General features: G+C 37.5%; 1 protein-coding gene across 2 annotated transcripts; it reads right to left on the minus strand.

Annotated features, from left to right (window-relative positions):
* Positions 1 to 3,349: 3,349 nt before the first annotated feature.
* Positions 3,350 to 24,244, minus strand: LOC127658621 (protein FAM124A-like). 2 transcript variants are annotated; one of them, XM_052148001.1, is made up of 4 exons: positions 24,091 to 24,244; positions 22,115 to 22,146; positions 15,729 to 16,492; positions 3,350 to 4,807 (listed from the first exon to the last, which is right to left on the minus strand). In XM_052148001.1, the coding sequence occupies exons 1-4, from the start codon at positions 24,141 to 24,143 to the stop codon at positions 4,001 to 4,003; spliced, it is 1,656 nt and encodes a 551-aa protein (XP_052003961.1). In that variant the 5' UTR covers positions 24,144 to 24,244; the 3' UTR covers positions 3,350 to 4,000. The 2 variants fall into 2 exon arrangements, with proteins under 2 accessions (XP_052003961.1, XP_052003962.1); XM_052148002.1 differs by lacking the exon at positions 22,115 to 22,146 and having other exon boundaries at positions 24,091 to 24,224.
* Positions 24,245 to 26,141: the final 1,897 nt, after the last annotated feature.

The following is a 26,141-nucleotide window of genomic DNA, read 5'->3' on the forward strand; positions in this document are numbered from 1 at the left end:
TTTTGCCCTAAATATTTCAGAATCACCATATCCCTCTTCCCCATCAAATCAATCCTCTGTTATTATTTATCTTCACACAAAAATGTTGCTCTATAAATATTCAATAAAAAGATCATTTATTTCAATATATTTTGCGACCAGATAAAAGCACAACTTCATTAAAGGGTGCTTTTAGCCCCATTCTACCCTACTTACTGTATTGTTCTCTGTACATTATGGATTGCAAGTAAATAACCAAATTATCCAGCCCTGTTCACTAACATTAACCTAGGCGATTTGTGTAGAAGCAGTTCTTTTGTTATAACTTGACTCTCGTAAATGGATTGAAATATTTATGGTTATTTCTAATTGTCCAGTCAGATCTCCAAAGTAAGTTTTCCATAACAAGTAACCCTGTAATCAGGGTTGGGAGGGTTACTTTTGAAATGTATTCCACAACAGATTACAGAATACATGCTGTAAAATGTAATTTGTAACATATTCAGATAACTCAATGTCAGTAACTTATTCTAAATACTTTGGATTACTTCTTCAGCACTGGTAGATTTTTTCACTTGTTTTGACTATTAAAAACTCTGCCAGTACAGTAAGACAATATACACAGGTTAAAAATACATTCTCTGAGAAACCTAAATATCTTATGCAGTGTTGTTTCTAAAACAAGAAAATTTTTACAGGAAAACAATAAAAAAATTATTATCAAGAATATGATTTTTGCCCTAATATCAAAGGTCTTACAAGAAAAAAAGTATTTATGACACAACGTGACAATTTACACAAGGTTTATTTCTATTTCTTCTGCTCCAAACTTACTTCAAACTTACTTCTCTGTTTGCTCGTATGAATGTAACACATCATAAGGAAGTGTTTCACTGCTGTTCAAATGCACTTTGGATCGCATCATTTATATGTATAAATGTTTTCCATCTGAAAGGACTAAATATTAAATGAAACAAATGACAATAAAATGTATTGTCTGAATGTACTGAAGTAATCTCTTCAGTAATCAAAATACTTTTTGAATGTAACTGTATTCTAATTACCAATTATTTAAATTGTAAATGTAGTGGAATACAGTTACTTATATTTTGTATTTTTAAATATGTAATCCCATTATGTGTATTCCATTACTCCCCAACCCTGCCTGTAATGTATTGAAGGCACATTTTCCCATGGTAAATTGCAAGCGGGAAATGATCATTAAACATCAGGTATTTGGACTGTGCCCATCAGATGGAATGTTAATTAGTAGAGTCAACTTGGCAGCAGATAGTGAAGATGATTCTTTAATTCCAGGGTTCCAACCATGGATATGAATTTTTAAGGACATGACGGGAAAATCATGGTAACTTGCGCAAGAACAAAGGACCCAAAATGAATAGCGGCCTAAGTAATCAACCTCATCTTTCATCTTGAGGTCAGTTTTCAAAAAGTTGATATGAAAACACTCTTTGAATAGGGAAGATTGTCCGGGGGAAATATTCATGCAGTAATTGTACAATTCTCAGCAGTGTTAAAGGGAAAGCCCCCCCCCCCCCACACACACACACACAAACACACACAAAATCCCAACTCTCATCATTACTCACCCTCATGCCATTCCAGATGTGTCTGACTTTCTGTCTTCTGCAGAACACAAATTAAGATTTTTAGCATAAAATCTCATCTTTGTTTGTCCATACAATGCAAGTGAATGGTGGCCAGAACTTTGAATATCCAAAATTCACATAAAGGCACCATGAAAGTAATCCATAAATCTCCAGTGATTAAATCTATGTCTTCAGAAGCAATATGATAGGTGTGGGTTAGAAACAGATCCATATTTAAATGCTTTTTATTATTGGCCAGCCCCAACCAGTAGGTGGCAATATGCATCAAGAATGTGAAAGTGAAATTTTTTTGTAAAAAAGAGCTTCAATATTTATCTGTTTCTCACCCACAACTATCGTAGCATTTCAGAAGATTTGGATTAAACCACTGGAGTCAAATGGATTATTTTACACTGACTTTATGTAGCTTTTGGAGATTCAAAATTCTGGTCACCATTCACTTGCATTGAATGGACATACAGAGCTGAAATATTCTTCAATTTTTTTTTAATTTGTGTTCTACAGAAGAAAGAAAGTCATACACAACTGGGATGTGAACAGTTGGGAGTGAGTAAACGAAGAGAGAATTTTCATTTTTGGATGAACAATCCCTTTAATTAAACTGATGCAGATGTATATTAAAACATTAAAAAATTAGAGAGTAGCCTCTCTGGGTCAATGTGTGTCATATACTGCCTGGACATGCTAGATCCCAGTTTAACATTAAACTTACATATTTAAGTGTGCTGTGGAGAAGGTATGTTGATGAGGTAGAGAGACAGAATGATATAAAAAGATATAATAAAATGGGAGGGACACAAGTCAAATAAATAAATAAGATAAAAAGGAGCATTTTTTAAATTGAGCAGGGCTACATTTCACAAAAGCATCATAAGCCTAAGTAGATTGTTGAAACCATTGGCGCCAATGGTCTCTACGATCAACTTAAACTTGCGATGCTTTTGGGTAACACAGTCCAGGCCATCTCCCAATTACAGTATAATAGTTGCTGCTGAAAAGAGGGACTTGGTAGCCTGTAACAGTAGCATTCCCAGGTGCTGAGAAACTGAGTGACATTTGGAGAGTACACTCTATCATTCACCTGTTGTGCCCTATTTCCGTAGTACTATGGCTGCTGGGATGGATTAACAGCATCCCAGAACAGTGTTGGAGCACAATAGCACTGAGAGCCTGTATCGAAAGAGTGATACACCAGGTACACTTGAGGGATTTGTTGAGGGGGTGTTGGCACTAAGAGATGGGCAACTCTCAAGGACGGAACTCTGGCAGTCCTGTGTATTTATGTAGGTGTATGAACATCAACCGTTTACATGAGTGTACTGAAATATGAAGTTAAGGAGTTAGCCAGTTGAAACAGCATAACATATTTGACCTTTTTCCCTATATTGAACAAAAGACTTGTGAGTCATAATGCCATAGTTATGGTTTTGTTCAAGGAAGTAATGGCAATGGCTGAACAAAATTACGGCTAAAATTACAAAATATAGGCTACCAAAGGACAGGATGTTCAACTGGATGAAGAATTTTAACTGTGATGTAACTGAATCACCCTTACTAATGCAGCACCAAAGGGTGTTACTTTTACTATCAATTAATAACCAAAATGCAACCTTTTTTTTTTTCAACTGAATGTGACAATTTCGATAGTAGTAATATTATTGAGAATTAACATTATAGTAGATCCAGTAGCTATAAGAGAAGCAAAAGTAATTGGTTACACTATATTTTAATGTGTCCTTGATGCAGTGTAATTACAAAAGTAATTACCGATGGTTACTAATTAACAACATGTACTATTGGTTTAGGGTTTGGTTTAGGGTTAGTTGCTTGTAATTATGCATAAACTGTTATTAGTGTATAGCAAATACATGTAATGTGTAACAAGGACACATTAAAAATAAAGAGTTAATAAGTAATTTTCTTCAATAATACAAACAGGTTGAAACATAATTTAGAAATTATAGAGAAGTAAATAGTTTCTCTTTAAAACTTGTGACATTAATTTCCCTACAGTATGTTAGATGTTTAGCATGTGCCAAGTTCAGCCACTGGGTGGCAGATTTTTAGTCCTTCTATGTGGTCAGTTAAACACAGTTCACTGACATGAATGCTCTCCTGTTCATAAAAACTACAGAATACCAACCACACTATAACAGAACATACACATGAAAAATCAATTTAATTGATCTTAAAATCATTCATTATGAAAAAAAAAGAATAATTATAGAACAACAAAGCTTTAAGGTTTCACTCAACTAAATTATCAGCTAACAATTTCAGACAAGAAGGCATTAAAATGTCCCTCTTCTTGCAACACCTGCAGAAATGCAGATCTGCTAACTGTGTGTCATATTAATGAGATGATTGTCCTGCAACCACTACACTATGTGTCAGATATAAAACTCTTGTTCGTCTTCCTCTGTGCCCTCTTTGCTATAGTCATTTATTGTTGCAATGCCATTGCCACTCTGCTGTCCCTTGTCCTGCAACACATCTGGCTGTGACACATAAATATTCTTTGGCTGGGAATTGTATACAATGCAAGGTTTGGACTTTTCAGAGAAATACTGTGTTCTAGGTGGTAAAGCAGTCTGTCTCGTGGGGAAGGAGGCATTATTATTGGTCGGTTCAGCAAAGTCAGAGCCTCCATTGCATGGAGGAGCAGACTTGGGCCGTGGAGGTGGGGCCTTTTGATGGGGCCTCATCTGTGGAAGACAGTAGCCTGAAACCACTGAAAGGTCCACTGAGCTGCCACTGATGGTTTGTCCAGTGTCCACATCTGTCTCTTCAGCACCCACCAGTGCATCAACATTGACACGGAAAATTGGAGCAGCCATGGAGGAGAAGCAGCGAGGACGAAAGCTTGAAGGGGAGGCACATGTTGAGGAGTCGTCTGTAGGCAGAGAATAGAGTGACTGTGCGCGGTGGCCTGTCCATCCAGCCTGTAAAAGTTTCACATCCCTTGTGTGGCTTTCCTGATCACACAGCAGAGGCAGAGATGTCTTGGAGATCTGGGTCCGCGAACGCGATGAGTTGCGGTGGTACCGTCGGTTCCGGTAGCAGGCGGGTCCGCGGCCGTAGGGTGGGGGAGGAGGAGGAGCCTCAGGTGGAGGAGGGGAGGTGATCAGAGGATCATCAGGAGAAAGATAAGGGAACTTTGCAATGGTGTGTATGCGGTAATACCGTGAACCTTGAACCTGACAAATTTAGAATGAGAACAGAGTAGTCAGTAGCCTACTCCAGTCACTTTGAGGGATTCAGTCAATTTCAGTCAAGAAATCATCATCATCATCACACACACACACACACACACACACACACACACACACACACACACACGTTTCACTATATAAGTTAGGACATTTAAAAAACAATGTGACACTCACAAATATAATGAAACCTGTACACACACACTTGTGAAGCTATATTAGTGAGCACCTCTCATGAGCAGAACTGTTTTTCGTGTAAATATATATATATATATATATATATATATATATATATATATATATATATATATATATACACACACACACTCTAGAATTTAGGTTTCATAATTTAGTATAGGCATTGGTAAACCATGTTCAGTATATAACGTGGTCAATGGTAATGCTGTTAAATCCATAAATAAGCACAGTGCGAGCAGTTGTGAACAAAATACAATGGGGGAACAGAAAAAGAAAAGGCCCGGACAATGTCATCTAACTTGCAAATCTGTAGCCTAATATTTTACAGCGTTTCAGTCAAAAAATTTCTTCAGGCATTCTATCAATTTCTTTAAAGATTTTTCCTGTTGCAAGGGAGGTAGGGTAAGATGGGTTAAGAAGCCCCCCTTAAGAACAATGGTCATTCACTTTTAAATTGTAACATATACAGATAAACTTTCAGCCTGTACAACATATTATCAAAGGAAATAAATCATTGCACAAAGTTAAAAATTATGAAAAGGGGAATCTTACCACACTACTTATTCTATGAATTATGTATATGCTGTGCAGGCCTATGAATATATAAATATAAAGACACTCATATTTTTTATTTAAGGCATGTCATAATAGCAATCCTATGAATTCCTGAACTGGAGTGGTGGTGGAGTGGTCTAATCACATAACTTGTAATCTGATAATCAGAAGGACACTGGTTCAAGCCCCACAGCCACCACCATTGTGTCCTTGAGCAAGGCACTTAACTCCAGGTTGCTCTGGGGGGATTGTCCCTGTAATAAGTGCACTGTAAGTTGCTTTGGATAAAAAGTGTCTGCCAAAGACACTCATATTTGCATAAATGTAAATGTAAATTCCACTCAATTAGCCTATTAGGTTACAAAGAATAGAGAAGAGTTTTGAAATGTACATCTAATGCATGTAAGTATGTAACAATAACCCCATAAGTTAATAATTATTAAATTAAATTGGGGGGGTGATCTCAATCAGCAGGGAGAGAGATAAAGAGGAGGCAGAGCCGCAGTTGGAAAGAGAGAGCTGTGCAGTGACGTGCGGTGATGTCTTAAAGAGGCTAGGCACTGAGTTATGAAAGCCAGATTACCTGATTTATTGTTTAAGCTAATAATACGTAATAACAGTGAACGTTACGCACAAGCGTAGCATATCAAGAAATGTACAAATCAGGATGTATATAGTTTTCTCTCTCTCACGCACACACACAAGCGCGTAAACAGTGAACGCTACGCACAAGCGTAGCATATCAAGAAATGTACAAATCAGGATGTATATAGTTTTCTCTCTCTCACGCACACACACACACACAAAAGCGCGTAAACAGTGAACGTTACGCACAAGCGCGGCATATCAAGAAATGTACAAACCAGGATGTATATCGTGTACTCTCTCTCTCTCGCTCTCTCTCTCACGCACACACACACACACACACACACACACACACAAGCGCACAGCCACATAGCCAATCTTTTCTTACATACCAATCAGTTTGAAATGATCGGATAATTTTTGGGCCCTTTTGCTGTACTAGTCCATCTAAGGCTGGCGTAGACCTCCCTCTCGCAATTAACTCATATTTGGAATTAAAATCGAGCTTGGAAAAATTTCTTAATTCCGTGATTACAGCCGGTGCTGTCATTTTGATTTTGAATTTGGCGGGGATTAGGCATGTAGGCTACGCTAGCTGTGATGTAATGACGTCAGCTTCGCAAATGTCCAGGAATATCTTGATTTTAATTGGTCCATGTCTGATACGTAACGGAGATGATTACGGGCATAACATATTTACGTCAAAAGGCACAGCAGATTTGTGCTTTTTGCCGTACATGTTAATGAATACAGGATCGAAGTGCGCATGCGCAACATGGGTTTTCCGCTTGTCGTCTGCAATGAATGGACCGTAAAAGCACTGCTTATTCTACCATATGTTTTTAGTTGATTATGCGTAACTGCTACATTTGTCATCATAACGTCTAAACAATTGGAATAACACACATATTGCATATATAAATCACAAGAATAAAAAGTAAAAATATAAATACAAGTTTATTATTTAATAAACATTTTATTTTTGAATTTTGGCAGGGTAGGCAGTGCCTAGTTTGCCTACCCAGACCGCACGTCAGTGGAGCTGTGTGTGTGTTGATGTTATTCGTACTGCTGAAAAGCAATATGTTTAAGAGACTGCTGATGTGGTGCTGAAAATCATATCATTATGTGTGACACTGAAAAGTGATGTACATTGGATTGTTCACCTGGCTCCCACTTCCTCCTTCACAAGAAAGACAGAGATTTATCACATACCATAATCAACCTTCTGACACAATTTTGAGGGAAAATAAAAATCATATTTGTGGTACCCGTGTGCGGCCAACAGCTGAGACACTTCCTGAGATACTTCTTCCTTTCGCTCATCGCTTCGCTCATCTGCAGGGTTTTGACATCACATTTAGTATCGGCTCGACTCGCTTGGAACCTCGACCGAGTTGGTACTAAAAAAGTATCAGGTACCAGGTACTATCCACAGTGGAAAACCCCCAAAAAGTGAGCAGTGTCAAGTTTTGCCATGCAGTGGAAAAGCCCCATAAGTGGAGCTGGATAAAAACTTGCATGACGAGCGTCTTTAAAAGTAAACACCCCGATGTTACATCTTAAATGCAGTTATATTCAATGTGTTATATCTTTATTAAAGTTCAAATAATACTGAAGCATATCATGTAAATAACTACAAACTTGGCATTTTTATGTGCAGTCAGCACCTCTTCTATGAGTTGCGCGAATGTCCGGATCTAAGGGGGAGAGACTGAAACTACCCGGCTGATGCACACTCTGTCGCGGGGAAGCTCGTCCCTTGAGCATGCATGCTTAATTCAGCTAGACTATAAAGCATTGGCTTGTGACTTATTGAATCATAATATATGCGTCACTGTGCATTTCTTATTGTGAAGAAAATTGGCAATACGCAGCTTTATTAATATGAGAGAGTTTGTTTTTTTGTGAGTTAAATATGGACTGAAATGAACAGAATCGTGAGAGAGGAAGTCTTTACCCCTTTATACACTGCAACAAAATGTTTTTGATTTGTTTTGGCTACATATAGATGGTGTTTCTGTAAACCAATCTAAAACTCTTTTAAAACAACAAACATTTAGTTTAGCAGATATACTGCAGAAGAAAACATTGTTATCTGAGAATGTTGAATATAATATTAAAAATACAAATATTTTAAAATATCTAAAAATCCTTTACCTGATAAGCAGCATATACGATGTTTTGACTTGCTTTTAGAGAATAGATCTTGAATATATGTATATTTTGTCTTTACTGCACTAGAAGTATAACCAAGTGAAAACAATACATGTATATACAAAATAAACTTATATTTAAGATACATTCTCTTAAAGCGAGTCTAAATACCTTATACTGTATGTTGCTCAATTAAATGTATCATCTTTTAAGGATTTTTAGACATTTTTAAATGGAAAACAAGACAAAAACACTTGATAACAATAGGATTTTTTGCAGTGAATTTTTATACTAAACTTATAAAGTATTTTTCCCCTTCAATTCAGGTATTTTTAAAAGATTATTTTTTTCCTCTTTATTGTTAGTAAGCATGTTTAATACAACCTTTTAAGTCGGGGCACAAGCAGAATAATCGGTTAAGAGCTAATGATTAATCAGTGCAATAATCGAAGAATAGTTGAATAATAGTTCTAATAATCATTAGATTAATAGATTATCAAAATAATCGTTAGTTGCAGCCCTACAACATACCCTATATCACTATACATTCTTGGATTTACTTAAGTTTTACTAATGATCCTGGTGATGCACTCAACCAAACCAGAGTAGGTTAATGGTGGTGGACATCCAAACAGATTTTTTTTACACTAAAGCTTCATGTCAAACCTCTTAAACTGTTTAATTCACAAAAGAACCTCTGATGTCAAAAGCATGAAATGAATGTAAGTTCCTCTCTTACTTTTAGAATGAATATGCGAGTGTTTACTAAATCAATATTTTACGATATTAAAAGCTTCCTATTCTCATGTACTAGCGAGTCTGAAGCCTTCCTTATATGGCACTTTCATGGGTGTGGATTATGATAATTGTGAATGAACGTGCATCCACGCTCTATTTACAAATATTTGGATTTCACTAACATACACACATTTTTACCAACAGATCTGGGGAATACGAAGGGTTTATGAATCCAGTAAAAAGTTTTTGGGAAGCTCCATTTTATGCATAAATTACTCATAATTTCTTCGCACAGAATATATTTATGAAATATTCATGAATGAGACCCAATGGATTTCATATTAAATTAATAAATTAATTCTATATTTAGCTATAATACTGTACCCCTAACCCTCTTAGTCTAGTGTTTGTATATATGGATCTGAAAGACAAAGGCTTTGCCCTCAGTTCTAAGATATTCAACCCAACCTAGAGACAACCACACTAGTACACATACTGAAAATGTGGATTAAGATAAGCAAGCAGTGGAAAAAGACCACCTGTTATCCTCTCTTAAAGACACAACACAGCTCAGACAATCTCTTAATGCAGACCTAGGGGAATATAAAGATGACTAACAACATGAAGTCCTGTAATGGATGATTCTGCTTTTAGCTGTCATAATAATAGTTTGACCTTTGACAAAAATATCTTGGTGAAAAGCAGCCATGTTCCTGCAACTCTTAAACAAAACACAATGTGGGGATGTGGCTTTGATGAGGTAACTGAATACCTGTGTGTGTGTGTGTGTGTGAAAGAGAGAGAGAGAGATAGATAGATAGAGGAAAATTTATATTTAAACTTAGCAAGCTTTGTGGTTTGAGTGTGTGTGCATGAGTGTAACAAAGTTCCACTGTTTCCTCCTTCACAGCTCACTGCACATTCACTCTATCCCTCTAACTCTCCATCTATCATTTTCCTCTATGGCTCTTTTTGTTGCTTTTCCATCCATCCATCTTTGTGCTCTTTTTTTCTCCCTGTTCCACTCTCACACATTTCCCACCTTCTCAACATTCATGCATTTCTTAAATTTGTACAACGTTCTATTACATTTTTTTGGAAGTTTCTAAACATGAAACAGAGTTGGGGCAGTAGGTTGAAGTCCACTCCACTTCAGGGAAGTGAGGGAGTCTGTGACTTGGTTCACACTGCACACAAATCAGAATTTATTTTCAAATCTGATCTTTAGAATTGGATACACCAAAATATTGTATTTCTGCTGCATATCTGGAAATAGCTTATATCTATCTGTACACTCAGTACAAGTTTTGCTAATTCATTTGAGAGATAATTGGTATTATGTGTGAAATCCCTACTGCCATTTGGCACCAGCAGGGGTTATTTAATGATGAGGCTATATAGACAGAGGGCCAAACCCTGCTTTGATCTCAGCTAGTCCAGGTCAGACAGAATGTAAGTGTTTGTAAGGGTGGTTTTCTTTAAGTTTGTTTGAGTATCTTTACATAGTAAAGTATCAAGTCTTTCAACTGCACGCACAAACACAAGAGTTTGTATGTAGCTAGAACAAGGACTAAAGTATTTTAATCTTAAATGTGTTAATCTGAAGTCTAAACATTTTGTGGATTTTATAAATGAGCATTTTTAAACAGCAGATTATTGGTTTAGAATTTTTAGAGGTGGAATTAGCCCATGTACATATTTTACAAGTTTATGATTTTATCATGTGCAAATGCTCTGATGTGTAATGCGGAAGTAAGCACGAGTTCCATGAGCGAGGTGTCAAGGATATGCTTACTACTATTATGCCCTTACCCATGGGTGCCTGCGGGATTTAATCTGAGGGTACACAGAAATCTGCCTAGAGGTCTGCACGGGCCTTAAAATTAAACCCAAGAATCTACCCGAGACCCTATCCAGCCCAAATGATATCGTCAGATTTTAAGCCCGAACCCAAAATTGCTTACTATCTAATTTATTCTTCTAGTATAGCTGTATTTTATGTTAGCATAAAGACAACATTCTTATCAGTACTAAAACAGTAAACATACACAGTTTTAACAAGGCACGGCAGACCCTCAGTCAGGCCCGGATTACCCAATGGGCATTATGGGCACGGGCCCAGGGGCCCATGCGCACTTGGGGCCCAAGCGAGAGGAAGATTTATTTATTTTTTTATTTTTTTTTAATTTCCGAAAACGGAGCGTATATTTGCACTACGTGCCGGCCCGGTGCCTGTCTTTTTAGCAAAAAGACGCTCGACACAAAATAACTACTGTAGCGTAAGGCGTGAGGTGCATGATGGTAACTTTTGACGCGTTCGGCCAGAGTTCGAATCCGCCTTTTGCCGAACTCGCTCTTCTCCCTTTTCCCAACACATGCAGGTACTTACTGCTGGTGGTGACACGTACGCGTGCATTTGAGCAACACTGGTAACAAAACTAGCACTAGTGTAATTGCTAAATAAGTTAATTGCCATTATGCAACGTTTTAGAAAAGTATGAATTAGCAGAATATCCAGTGTTATGAAAACAGTATTAAATTCTTTAATTCCCTGTCTTATTCTGCCCTCTGGCATATCGAAATTAATACAAACCTTAACATAAAGAGACGGACAGTGTTATTAACAGACAGTAAAAATCATACTAATAATACTATGTAAAAAAAATCTGATGAGCCCAGAATATAAACTCAACGTGTTTAATTACACGTTATAAGCATTGCCGAATACACTCAAATGAGATCGACTCAGAAAAGACAATAAATGCACGCGTCACCTGCTACATCCTCTTTGTTGCATGCGCAAATTATGATCACTAATATAAAATACAACTTTTTATTCACAAAAATGTCTCTATTTGTAGAAATTGCTGCACATTCGTTGAATTCTGAATTTTGCACACATAAGTTGAAAGCAATTTGTTTGTGGATAGTAGGCACAGGCTAACCTAGAAGAACATATCTGCAACATTTATCAAGTTCACGGATAATTGTGCGTGCATCTGATCTATTAAATTAGTATTATTAAGATAGACAGACAGATAGACAGACAGCCCCTGAGGAGAGGAGGAGAGCATGAGACAGACAGACAGACCCTGAGGAGAGGAGGAGGTATTGTGTGTGTGTGTGTGTGTGTGTGTGTGTGTGTGTGTGTGTGTGTGTGAGAGAGAGAGAGAACAACTTACATGAAATATAGTATTATCAAAAAAAAAAAAAACAAGCTGCTTTATTTTACATTTGATTTACATTTACATTTAGGGCATTTGGCAGATGCTTTTATCCAAAGCGACTTACATGTAGTACATTTGTCAATAGTTGGACAGGTCATATACCAGCAATTGTAATTTGTATTGTAAGCAACCAATATTATACCATAATACTTACAGCATCTTGTAATGTGTCTACTACCATTTCACTATCATTCAATCATCAAACAAAGTGCCATTAGGGGCCATGAATAATAAAGTGCTAAATACATAAGTGCAGAATTTTTTTAGTATAAAGAAGAGTAAAAAAGTTGAGTTAAGATGACCTATACTGTTTTCATCACAGGAAGAGGAGAGGGGGAGAGAGACAAAGAGCGGCAGCCCCTGTAGAGCCGAGGAGTAGAGGACAGGAGAGGAAGAGAGAGACAGACAGGAAAGCTACATTAATGGGTGTGTGTACGTGTTTGTGTGTTAATTATGGAAGAATTTGATTCATATAACTGGATTGGTAAAGGTGACGCACTATGTGCTTGCATATGCCAGCTAGTTGCTCGCTATAGGTGTTACCAGCAAATAGTATCCAAAAATTCAAAAGCTTGATTGTGTGGGTGGGGTGGGGTGAGGGGCCCTACAAGACATTGTGCCCAGGGGCCTCTGAATTCTTAATCCGGGCCTGCCCTCAGTACACTAAAACAGAAGGGGAAAAGCATTATCTTACCGTTTATTTGCTGAAACTTCACCTGGTGCAAAACAATCTGGAATTACATTAAACAATGCAGCAGTCCCCTCTATGCAGCCTGAACTTGTTCAGATTGCTGAATCGTTGTGACAACTACGCTAACAATCTAGTCGCAGTGCAAAGTATGAAACAAAGCACAGGTGCTTTGAACTCAACATGCGTTTTTGAAAATGTGAAGTACTTTTTAACTTGACATGGTGTTTGAAATATGCCAGTCCTGCGCGATACGCTTAAGAAAAAGCGAGACGCGGTGCAAATATCAAAGACATTCGTTCAGCAAGTGTTTAAACAATGGGAAAACAGAACAAACGTACGCAGTAACACATTCGATGTAAATTCGTCCGTTCGCGCGTGTCTGTGTGTGAGTGCGCGTGCGCGAAACAAGATCAGTAGGCCTGTTTTCGTACAGTGGAACGCACCAAAGCGTTCAATTCTGGTGACCTTGAGATAAGCATTTATTTATTTTCTCAAGTATGAGTAGCATTCATGTAACTATTGACTTGTAACCGTTCAGATAAATGCGTTTTCGCGCGCAAAGTATCAAAACGCACCATAATAAATAGAGCAGAATGCTGGAGTCTCGAGACGTATCAGCTGAAGAAGTTCTTCTTAACTGGACACGGCGTCTAAAAATTCAACGCTCCCGTGAGAGATGCTAAAAACACAGTGAAACGTGATGCAGTTGTCAAAAGACATCCATCTAGCTAATGTTTACATGGAAAACTATTATAAAAAAGTGCGAGCGGATGCAAAAACAAAGTTGGAACAGCCCCTTGTTCTCATGACACAGTACTAGCTGAAGTTTCTCAAAGTTACCTGACAAAAATACAGACTTTTGTTTCAGTTGACTGTAGTAAACTTTACATTGTATCCAGCTTTATTTTATTTTGTCACACAGTAATTACAGCAATTACTGTGTGACAAACCGCTCAAAATGATTCAGTGAAAGAGCGCTCTGAACGGAATTGTACTGAATCACGAATTTACTCAGACCGTTTTGCAAGCTCGTTTTGCCAATTCACTAAAAAGATCCGACTCAAAAGAATTATTCATTTGCAAATTGGGCTTTGCTGGTTCTTTTAAACAGCCAACAGAAATATGGGACACATTTCATGATTAATGAAATATTCTGAGAGTAAATATTTATCAGGTCATTTGGAGCGCTCATGGTACGCACAGTGCATACAGCCGTACATCTGCAGGGGCCACTGCCCTACCCAAACCACTTATCTAAACCTAACCAATCAGTAGAGTGTATAAACATGACAGGAAGCTGTTATGTGTGTGACAGAAGCAAGTAATTGCCCTGTATTAGATGAAAACGATGTCCAGCGACATCATTGGCTTTAGTGAAGTTCGTACAAATTCATACGAGTGCAATTTAGAAAAGTTGTACAAATCTGTACGATTTCGCTGTGAGAATGTGTTGGAAATTCAGATCGTAAACAAACTAGGTCAAAAGTCAAGCAAAGTTTGGTTATATACTTACGCTACCCAGTGGTCAGCGCAGCGGTGATCAAACAGACCCATGCAACAAGAGCCAAATTTACTTTGGAGTAAAAACTTAATATACATTGCTGCGTTCATTCATTCAAGTAAATAACCCAGCTTTCCTTGACCTTTGGCCTAGTTTGTTAATGATATTAGTTCTTGAGATTTGAATGTGAGAAATTGGTATTTGGAGTTCTGAAATTTTGAACCTGAAATTCTGTAATCTGAATTTTTTGCTGCTAATTCCACCTCTAAAAAAATAAAATAAAAAAATTAATCTGCTGTTTTAAAATATAAAAATATATATAATATGGCACACAAATCTTCAGTTTTGTTAAATACCACATGTCAAGAATTCATATATACACATGTTCTTTTTTCTAGCTCCATAAGTTTGGAGGTGTCTGGATCTCATTTAGATCTGTCTGGATGCAAACATTCAATAACAATTTGTAGCTTTAAAATAGTTGCATGATCATGATGCATCATCTATTTATTTATATATGTAACCAAGTGGAGAAATTTAATGTAATTTAACTCTAATCATAAATTGGATGTGGCCCCTTTAAGAGTTTTGCAACACCCGCTTTCTGGCACTCTATCATGTTAGAGACCTGAGAAGATATGTTGCGCAAGAGAGCTCCCGGTTTTTATCATCAGTTGAGAATTCAGAAGAGTAATTTGTTAAAATTTAGTGTTTGCTGCTCATGCAAAGAACCTGGTATGTACAGAATTAATCATACCAAATTTAATGATTTATAGCCCAGAGTGTTTTCCTATTAAGTGAACATGTGTAATGAGAATTCTATTGTTTTAAATATAGATGCTGTAATGCATGTCCTTAAAGCCTGGTTTAAAATGCCTAAAATGCTTTGAGTGATTTAAGCATGTGTTAAATGCATACAATGCTATGAATTATGTAAGTATGTGTTAAGTATGTTGAAATATATGGTTAAGATAATGCCCTGTTTGTATTTTCATTTGGCATTAGCATCTACCGTATTAAGTTGAACCATATTTCATTACTGTATTTCATTTCCTTTTTTTTAATATACAGCCCCATCAACCGCTGTTTTCTTAACCTGCCGGCTACATGTATTATGTTCTCCTATATGTATGTATGTCATTGAGATTATAAAAAAAAACACACTACATTATTTGCTTACTGACTTTTACACACACACACACACACACACACACACACACACACACACACACACACACACTCACTAGCATGTCTTACCTGTAGCAATATTTTGTTCCCATCATAATCGCTTGTTTGCCAGCGGACTTCACTGATGGGTGTGCAGGGGTGTGGCAGCAGTGGCACAAGTTCAACAAAGTCCCTCACTCTAATCTCCATCACAGCATTTTCAGTAGGGATGGGGCTCTGGCCACAGGGCATTCGCTTCAATGACAGCTGAATTTCTGTGTCAGGGCTGGAGTAGACCACACAGAAGCAAAAATTATCTTTCTTCTGGGCCAGTCTTCGGTGCAGGAGCAGCCTGTACAGACGCACCTGTTCGGTATAGCTCTCATAGCGACAGTAAACCGTAAAGCGCACAATCTCTTTGCCATAGTGCACCTGGCGAAGCGCCCAGAGTGGCGTGCCTGGTGCCAATGTAACAAAGTCCTGGCTGGCTGGAGAAAGGGGTAACATCCCTCGTCCATTCACCTGCTCTGTGTGGTGGTATCGCCATGGAGGGCATCTCAGCTGACCGTGGAGACGTTTGAGACTCTCCTCGCCTCCATACTCATCTTGCAGAAAGAGGATGACAGCCAGGGCTGGCTGTCGTGGTGGGGGTTTGGTGGAGGGTTGCAGGCGGACTTTGGATCTTCGGGATAGGCCAGATGAGCGCTCAGACACCCTGAAGAGAGTGAGATCAGGGTGGAGCCAAGAGAGTACCTGATCAGCAGCTTGCTGGAGGGCTCTGGCCTGACCTGGGTCAGTGATGATATGCATAGAAACTAGAAAGGGGTCTTGTAGGTCCCCCATGGACAAATCACCTAGAATGTTATGAGGTCAAGAAGATAAAAGGAAGAGAAACAGGGAGAAGATATTTCAAACACATTCTGTATCTAACTGTACTTTTTATTTATTGTACTGTATAGTTTATACTTTAAAGACTCAGTACATTTACATGTACACCTATAATCAAGCTACAGTGGGTTTTTTTCATGGTCTAGATTTCATTTGTGAGTGTAATATTTGAATGAATATTACAATATTTGATTCGAACTTTTAATGTGCATGCTGTAATAAACATACTAATATTTCACATGACTCAATGGCTCCAGTAGTCACTGTATTTTGTTTCTTTGTTATAATGTTGGAGAGAAATGACAATAAACCTACTTTTACTTTGTTAAAAGGAAGTACTCCAAGAAATGGAAAAAATGGATGGGTTCTAAAGACCGAATTAAATCTTTTCATCATGAGCTCTCTTGTTCTGTAATAAGGCTGTATAGTGAACACAGCAGCCTCATTAGTTGCATTAGTGGATGGTTAGTAACCCCTTGAGAAATATTTTGGCTCCATGTAGAAATTCTAAAAAAAGTTTGCCCTTCAATTGAACCTTTGACCAGACCAAGCCCCTGACACACACACACACACACACACACACACACACACACACACACACACACACACACACACACACATACACACACACGCATTGGTGCAGCTATCCTTTTGAGGACTCTCCATAGACATAATGATTTTTATACTGTACGAACTATAGATTCTGTCCCCTAACCCTAAACCTCACAAAAACCTTTCTGCATTTTTACGTAAGAAAACCCCCCAAAGCATAGCTTAGTATGTTTATTAAGCGATTTGAATTATAGGGACACAAGAAATGTCCTCATAAACCACATTCATAGTATAATACCCTTGTAATTACCAATTACCTAAAAATGTCCTCGTAAACCACCCAAACATGCCCTCCCCCCACATATGTGATGTTTTATGATTGCAGAATAAGATTGAACCACACTATTCATGAACAAGAATTAAAGAAAGGTTGCCCAGGAAATGTTCCCATGATGTGTGAAATACACATTTTGAGAAATCTTGGGTAAAGAAACAGCCCCTTTAAACTCTATTACTGATGAAGTAGATTAAGCACAGATGACATCACCAGCAACACCAGCAGAAATCTTTATTTGTTATAACAGTATGAGAACACAATTATTGTGAGGCTACTCTCACAAACCCCATGTCACAAATACCACACAAAATAGCAGAAAGTGGCAGTACATAGACAGCTGCCTCTTTCTTTTTCTTTACTTCTTTTTTGGTTGCATGACACTCCTGACTCAGGGGACTCGTCCCACTTTGTTTGTAGTTTAAGGTTGGGGGCACTAGAGGTCGAGGGAACGCTATGCTCTTACACACAAAAACACACTCACACAAGTAAACACACCTCTCTAGTTGCACTGCACTCTTGCAGGTGTAACTGACGCACATCTGAGTGCTATTACCATAAAACACTGAGAATATAATCTATTTTATGATTTCTATGCATCCACAAATAAGTGGGGTCCAAATGCTTCAATTTGGGGTTCTTTTCTAATTTACAGTTTTTCCCAATTGCTAAGACACATTTCATAAATCATTTCACCATTTACTCTAAACTATAAGCACAATCTCAAAACTCACACACTAGTTTGTACAAACATCAAACTTCGAAACCGTCAAAATCAAACATTTCTCTCAAAAACATTATCTTCGGTCACAATTAAACACTGACTTCATTGATACACAAACCTGATGCTCCTCAGTTCTGCAGAAATACAGTACATGAAGTCATGGTTAGGGAAATTGGGCCAATAGAATCAGTTCTAATGTGTTAGCAATTAAGAAAATCTCTAAGATCTGAATTGAAAAATCAACATATTTTTCAGAATTTCTCAGTATTTGGTCTTTCATGCCTCTCTGGGGTCCTGGGAGAGATGAGGGGAGAGGGAAAGAGCAAGGGGGGGAGAGAGAGAGAGAGGAGAGAGAGAGACAAAAACTCCCTCGCTGTTCCCCGGACACTCCGTCGCATGGTCCTCAGTCACTCCGCCCTCTGGCGCATGACAGTTGCTCCTCCCCTGGCGGACGGCAACGAGTCCTCCAACCCCTGGAAGACAGTAACGGCTCCTCCACTTCCTGGCAGATGGCAGCGGTTCCTCTGTCCCCTGGCAGACGGCAGGGGCGAGGACTCCACAACAACGCATCCCTCCTCCTTCCCGGGTTTCGGCACCAGTGTCATGGTAATTTTTTTAGAATATTTTGTAGAAAATATTCAAATATTTAATAGAATATTTTAGAATTTTTGTAGAGTATTTACACGCACATGATTGTAGGGGATTTGTCCAGGGGGATTTGTAGGGATTTTGTTAGCAGATTTGACACAATTGACATTTGGATCATACAAATGAAGATTAAGTAGAAAATCTTGGTTGAGTCTGTAGTGGAATATAATCTGTTTGGCAGTGATGGACTTAAGCAACAACAGCCACGTTGTGGCAGGGCGGAGGGCGGGGTCGGGTCATGATTCCGCACACCTGGCCCTGCCACACACGTTTTTATCTGTCAGAAAGTTGCTGACGCCATTATACCTGTGTCTGTTCTGCCACTATCCAAAAGAGAGAAGCAATTGTGAAGATCGACTTATATCTAATATAGCCGCCAAAAAGTTTTGTCTGCATTTTCACCTACAGATTTCTTCTACGTCCAGGTGGCCACGGATCGATTGTTTGGTGCGGATTTGAGAGTGATTGCTGTGTTCATATATGCCTATACGAAACAAACAAAGTGAGAAAATGCACAAAGTTCCGAAACAAACATTCCAAACAAGACAGATGTGAGATTCAGATGAAAGTGTTTGATTGTGTATTTATTCCATAGAGGCTTGTCATAGAGTGTGGATATCCATATGCAGCTTTCAGTGATTAACAAAATACATTCAATAAAAACAGACTGCTGTGTCATTTTAGATTAGGAAAAAATGCAGGAAAAATGCTTAGTGACAGAATCACGATAGATTTGTAATGATATGCAGCTGAGTGTGATAAAAAACATTCAAATCTGCTTGACGTCTTGTCAGTTCTTCAGTAAAAGATAATGCTCATTTGTCACTTGACGAGAACATAAGAGCCCACCTCGGTGACAGAACAGTTTTGTCAAGCAAGCCAGATGTGTTTTTTTCTGTTTTTGAAGAAATTAACTCTGCAAGGAGTCCAGGCGGTCAAGTTATTAACCATCTCCCACTGACAGAGGCTAATGCACGCTTCGTCCCGCTCTACCTGGCCAACGATTATGTTAATGAAGCTCGCAACTGACAAATCACTGCAAAAATTGGCTAGTGTTATGCTAGTTTAAGGAATGGTTTCACAGGGTGTCCTAATGCCAACCCAAAGATGAATTATGTATTCAATGGACTGGGATGGAAAGTACTGCAGTAGAACCTTGCTGCTGACCCAGACTCTTCTGTTTTTAAGAACTTAGCTATGAAGAAGTATATAAATATATGTCAATAAATTCCTTCTGTGTCAAAGAATGTTGTATGTCATGAATTGCACTCTTTCATCAAATGAAAATAATAAAAAAATGCAGTCTTTTCCTACAGTATGTGAAAACCGTTAAAACAAGGTATGCACAGTGGAACACAGCCCAAGGCAGCTAATGCTATTTCAAACATTTTATTCCTTTTCAACCCCTCCATTTATCCCCCTCTCATATGTCTCTCATATGGTCTCATTCTGATTTCTTCATTTTGTGTCCCTGAGTCCACATTGAACCACTTTTCTTCCTTCTTCAGTAAATTATACACAGTATATTATGTGGTGTCCTTGAAGGTAACTAAGTATTAGTGTGGGTGTGTGTGGGTGTGTGTGTGTGTGTGTGTGTGAGAGAGAGAGAGAGAGTGTGTCTAAATGCGAGTGGGTGAGTGTGTGTAAGTGTTTCCTGCTCTGTCAATGGAAGGAGTGTGTTTCCTGCTGCCCAGATTAATGGGCTAATATTGGACATTAATCCCCCCATAGGGAAACAAACCAGGACTGACACAGCCATGGGGAAAGGTCAACCACACACACTCACATACACAACAAGCGGAGGTGTTAGATCTCAAAGCATTTCAAGCAGTGATTCTGAGAACAACCTAATCTCATCGTCATGGCAACAGTCTATCAAGTCATTTTACAGTCAAGACAGAAATCTTCCACTTCAAATCTAGCAGAAAGACATTCTGATTTTCATTTAAAGCAGTGATTCTTATACAGACTTTACATTGCACATCAAGTGGCAATCCAAAACACACCAATATCATTTAGGCAGATGCTACTGGTGCAACCTGGTGCAAATAATGGTGTGTGCTATTTACATCCCAGTGTAAATAGTGGCAGATATTATTTGCACCCCAACTCTGGTGCAAATAATGTAGATACCAACTGCACCAGGTATATAAACAGTAACGTATGGGCATCACTGCAGTGTTTGTTGTGTTTATTTAGAGTCCCACATACATTATATTAACCCCTACCCTTAAATCTAACCCTAATCTTACCTTAGAAAAATCACCTTGGTTTTACTACAGTAACCATAGTTTCATCATGGTATTATTTTTTTTATTTACAGTAACTACAAAATTAACCATAGTTACTATTACCACCATATTACTGTACTAACACCATTAAAACGATGGTTTCTGCCAAAAATACATGGTTACTATAATATTAGATATACAGTGAAGAAATCTACAAACAAGCAATGCTGAGCTGCTGGAACAAGTGCGATCGACAGACCCCTGCCTCCGGATCAAACCCTTCTCTGCACTCCCCGACATTCACCATGACCAAATCACTTCACACTGTCTTTACAACTGACGCCACTGCAGCGACACCTAAAGTTTAGTTTGTTGTATATTTCTGTGGTTCCACCAGACTATTGGGGTGCAAATAGCTGCACTGTGTGGCAGATGCTATTTACACCGGGAGCAAATAGACACTCCGTATTGGGCATCATACATACAAAATTAAAGAAGCATTCTTAAAACCAAACATTTAAATTTACAGTATATTATGTAAATTACACAGGCACAACAGTATAAATAATTATTAAAGTGACATAGGCTCTAATAGACCATAGGAAAATTTACAATTGTAATTTCTTGATGTCTCATGTATGCTCTCAAATACACTGTGGTCAGCACAAATGATGTTTATACTAATTGTATGCGTTGTGCTCATGGTTTTTAGGATGAAGGCATGTAATGCAACTGGTTGACATCTGCCTTATTTGGTTAGCTTCTGTTAATTCAAAGATGAATTTTTGCAAAATACCATAGAGCTTGATTGGATGTCAACAACTAAAGATACTGTATGGGAAGCATTTCTCCTCCATTTTAAAAGTTGATAAGTCTATTTATTTTACTATTCTAACCTTGCAAAATGATATGATTAAATTTTGCCATTGTTTTTGCCATTTTGGGTGATGACCTGTCAGTTGAGAACTACTGATTTAAAGACCATCAGTCAGATTCAGCTAATTATTTGTTAAGTACTGTATGTGTAAGGGTGTGTGTGTGATATATACATTTTGAATTGCATAAAAGGGATGTGTAAAAACAAATTACATGTACTCACTGCTTGCTGATGACATAAGACTGTAGTCAGACCTGAGAATAGAGTGAATAACAGAAAAGGACACAGAGAAACAGAGAGAGTCTTTTGTTAGAGACTGTTAGAGTGATTTAGAGCTTTAGGATCCCAAGGTTCCAAAGGAAGGTCCTACATCTGGATAAACAATATTGGGTGTCATGGTATAGTGTGTGTTGTGTAGTAGCCTCTCTGGTGTACACATACACACAGGTTATGATCAAAGATTTAGTCTTTAGCTGCTCTGAGATGGAAATGTTCTATTGTCATGACCCATGGTTGCTGAGGACAGTCAAAAAAAACAAGCAAACAAAAATACAATCTTAAATGTACCCATATTTATCATACTTTATGTACATGTGCCGTACAGAGTGGCCTTCCATTTTACATGTATTTTTTCTTTTATCGCACTCTGGACAATCTTTTTTTTCTCTCTTTCCTTTCTCTCTCTCTCGCTTTCTCTCATTTTCCTGTTTCTCTGATAATGAGATCAGCGCAACAAAATATAAAATGCTTTCTAAGCACAAGGAAATTCCACGTAGTTCCATGTAGATTTAATATAATGCCGTTAAGTGTTTTACATTTGTGAATGCAAATAGGGCTGCACAGAGCTTTACAGAATGTGTGATTTGGACGAATTTAGGTGACTGATGATGAATTTCTGCATGATTCTTCTTTGGAATGAGATGAACACTGATAGCATACTAAATATCTACACTCACACATGCACAATGAACTCTTGAGCATCATAAGAGAGATGCTTATAACAGCTTGTCTTTTTAGAATCTACTGCCATCCAGTCTGTTTACAGTTACCGTTGTTAAATGTGAAGTGTGTCATGTCGGCACCACTAGCCTCGCCAAATGTATTTGTAAAAATACTGACTGTTTCAAACAAATAAAAATAAAACACTCCCTGGCTTCCATTGGTCATTGGATAAACAGATTGTCCCCACTATAAACCAGGAGATTGGGTTCAAACCGAATAATGTGATCAATCACCACTATACACTTGAGCTTAAACCCCAAGTTACTCCTGTAATAAGTAAGTAAGCTTTGGATAAAAGCATCAGCTAATTGCCAAATGAATAAAGGTTCCTCAGGAGAGGGAATCTCTAGGAGTGCTATTTTCATAATTTCAGTGTAAAACCTGTGCTACAGAGAGTTGGTCAAAACATAGTTTCTTAAACGAATTACACCTGAGATACCTACTGTACACCCACAAATACATCAGACACATGTTTTGCAAAAGGGAGGATTCAACAGTGTGCCATGTCTACTGTCTGTCTGTCCTACTAAACACAATACCTACATTCATTCTCACTAAGACAGCAACTATGAAGTGACGTACCTAAAAAAATACCAGCGATGCATCTTTTCTTATTTTCCACAGCTGAAATTACAGAATGATTGAAAAGATCACATATGACTTTGAAAAAAAAAAAAAAAAAAAATATATATATATATATATATATTTATGTTATAGTTACTTTTTTTGCATTTAGGCGATTCAAATTTTGGGTATTTCTAAACTCTCCTGTGATAAAACAAGAATGTTCTAGCTCAAGATTTGTTTTATTATTATTAAGAGATCAATTGCCTTTCCATCTAGACTACTTTCCACAGACTGTGATCAGTAAATATCTGCGCCAGATGTCTTGTGTGTTAATTCCAAGCAACAGATGGCAGATAAGAAATAGACCATAAGAGGTAGAGGCGAAATGAAAATGCTCAAATTAGCGCCCTTTTAATATTCTCATTAACCTTACCTAAGGAATCTAAATCTACGTCTATAAATGAAAAGGCTTGACGCACACTTGAAATGAATAAGATTATTATAAGCGCGTTGATGTTTTCCCTTATTAGTGTATAACCTAAATATTGTATTATGATTACACTCTCTATTCTGATTATTTATTTTTCACTTGTTCTTCTAATTGTCTCATTGCCCTTATCATCACTCACCCTCCTGTCTCCGCTCCCGAATCAGCGCACTCGTCTTCCGCTGAATTTTCCATCTCTGGTGAAAGTGACAGCAACTTCACATGCCTTCTGTTTTCTTTTTATGCACTTTATCCTTCGAAACGAATGAATTTAGCAACTTTTTAGGCTGGAGGAGGTCCGGTGACAGACCCAGCTATTAGTGACAGGACACGCCAGAGTCTGACTCGGATCCGGTTCACGAAAGCTCGTGCGTCACCGCAGTCCATTCAGTTCAATAGAGATGCGTTTACCGCTCCCAGGTGGCACAGTACTGTTAAAGCGCGCATTCACGCACTGTCTGAGACCATAGACAGACGTAATACGGCTAACAGATTTAAGTCATTGTATCAAGAATTGGTTCTTATAACATTAGATAACAACACAAGTTAACATGCAGGGGAAAATGGGGTAAGATGACCCTCCCCCATCTTTAATTGTCCTCTTGACCATAGATGCCACTTTATTAAATCTCAACACATTTATTGAATAGTTATATTTTATTCATCGTGACTTTTTGAGCTCCTTGATCTTAAACATCAACAATTGTGAGATTTATTCCATCTAAACGGTTTTGGAAATGTAATCTCTTTGACTGGGATACTATTATTTAATTTGTCTGTCATTATTCAATTATTGTCAAAATGCTACTTATTTAGTGTTTTGCATTAACGACACACTTTAAAAAAACAATTAAAATCAGATGTATTTTATATATTCTGCTAAAATCAGATGACAGCTGCGATATGTTTGCCCCAGGTGGCTTCTTGCCCTATAGTTGGTGGCCATTTATCCCAGTAGTGGGGCAAGATGGGTCCTTTTCATTATTTTTATTCTGTGCTATAAAAGGTATATTAGCAAATGTTTCCATTTATATCCCCTAATTATATATTGGATGGCGCATTGTGATCCTGTTCATGCTAAACTCATCTCTAAATAGGTTACAGTTTTGCTGTTAATGCACACTGTTCTTAAAGTGATAGTTTACCCAAAAATTAAAATTCTCTCATAATTTACTCACCCTCAAGACATCCCAGATGTCTATGACTTTCTTTCATCTACAAAACAGAAATGATGATTTTCAGAATACTTTTTTTTAGCTCTTTTGGTCCATACAATGCAAGTGAATGGGTGCCAAAATCTCAAAAAATCACATAAATCAGTATAAAAGTAATCCATAAGACTCCAGTGTTTAAATCAGTGTCTTCAGAAGCAATACTCAGTCAATCTCCACCGTAAACTTTGTCATTCTTCTTCTTGTGTTTTTGGTGATTCTCATTCTTCAGCCTTATCACCCCCTATTGGGCAAGGAAAATAATTTCTACCAAAAAAGGATTTAAATATTGATGTTTCTCACCCACACCTATCATATCACTTCTGAAGATATGGATTTAAACATTAACTAGGTTTATGGATTACTAGGGATATGGATTACCTTTATAATACCTTTGTGTGCTTTTTTACAGTGTCAAAATGTTGGCACCAATTCACTTGCATTGTATGGACAATATAGCTTATATATTCTTCTAAAAATAATAATTTTTCATACACATCATGGATGGCATGAGGGTGAGTAAATGTTGAGAGAATATTCATTTTTGGGTTCCCCCATTAACAGTGAATAACACTTTTACAGAATGAATTAATCTTGATTAATGTTAATGTCCACATATAGCAACGAATACATTTTATTAAAGTGACATAGGCTGACATACATTTTAAAAATCAATAGTTGTATTTGTTAACATTAGTTAATGCACTATAAACTAACATGAACAAACAATGAACAATTGTATCTTGTATTAACTAAAATTAACAGATTAATAAATGCTGTAAAAATACTGTATATGTTGTTCATTGTTTGTTCAGGATACCTAATGCATTAACTAATGTTAACAAATGGAAAATTATTGTGAATTGTTACCAAAAAATATATATATATTTATGCATTTAGAATATATATTAAATATGCATTATTATTATTTTTAATATTAAAAATATTTTAAGATTTTGGATAGGATTCTCTTTATAATTAA

The sequence above is a fragment of the Xyrauchen texanus genome, chromosome 18, assembly GCF_025860055.1.
Source record: "Xyrauchen texanus isolate HMW12.3.18 chromosome 18, RBS_HiC_50CHRs, whole genome shotgun sequence".
Classification (NCBI taxonomy): domain Eukaryota; kingdom Metazoa; phylum Chordata; class Actinopteri; order Cypriniformes; family Catostomidae; genus Xyrauchen; species Xyrauchen texanus.

Excerpts from the sequence above, each read along its gene's own strand:
- LOC127658621 (XM_052148001.1), bottom strand. The coding sequence starts at position 24,143 with ATGGAAAATTCAGCGGAAGACGAGTGCGCTGATTCGGGAGCGGAGACA. Across the intron at positions 22,147-24,090 it reads TCGGGAGCGGAGACAGGAGG|GTCTGACTACAGTCTTATGT; the intron begins GTGAGTGATGAT and ends CTCTATTCTCAG. Across the intron at positions 4,808-15,728 it reads GGAACAAAATATTGCTACAG|GTTCAAGGTTCACGGTATTA; the intron begins GTAAGACATGCT and ends TAAATTTGTCAG.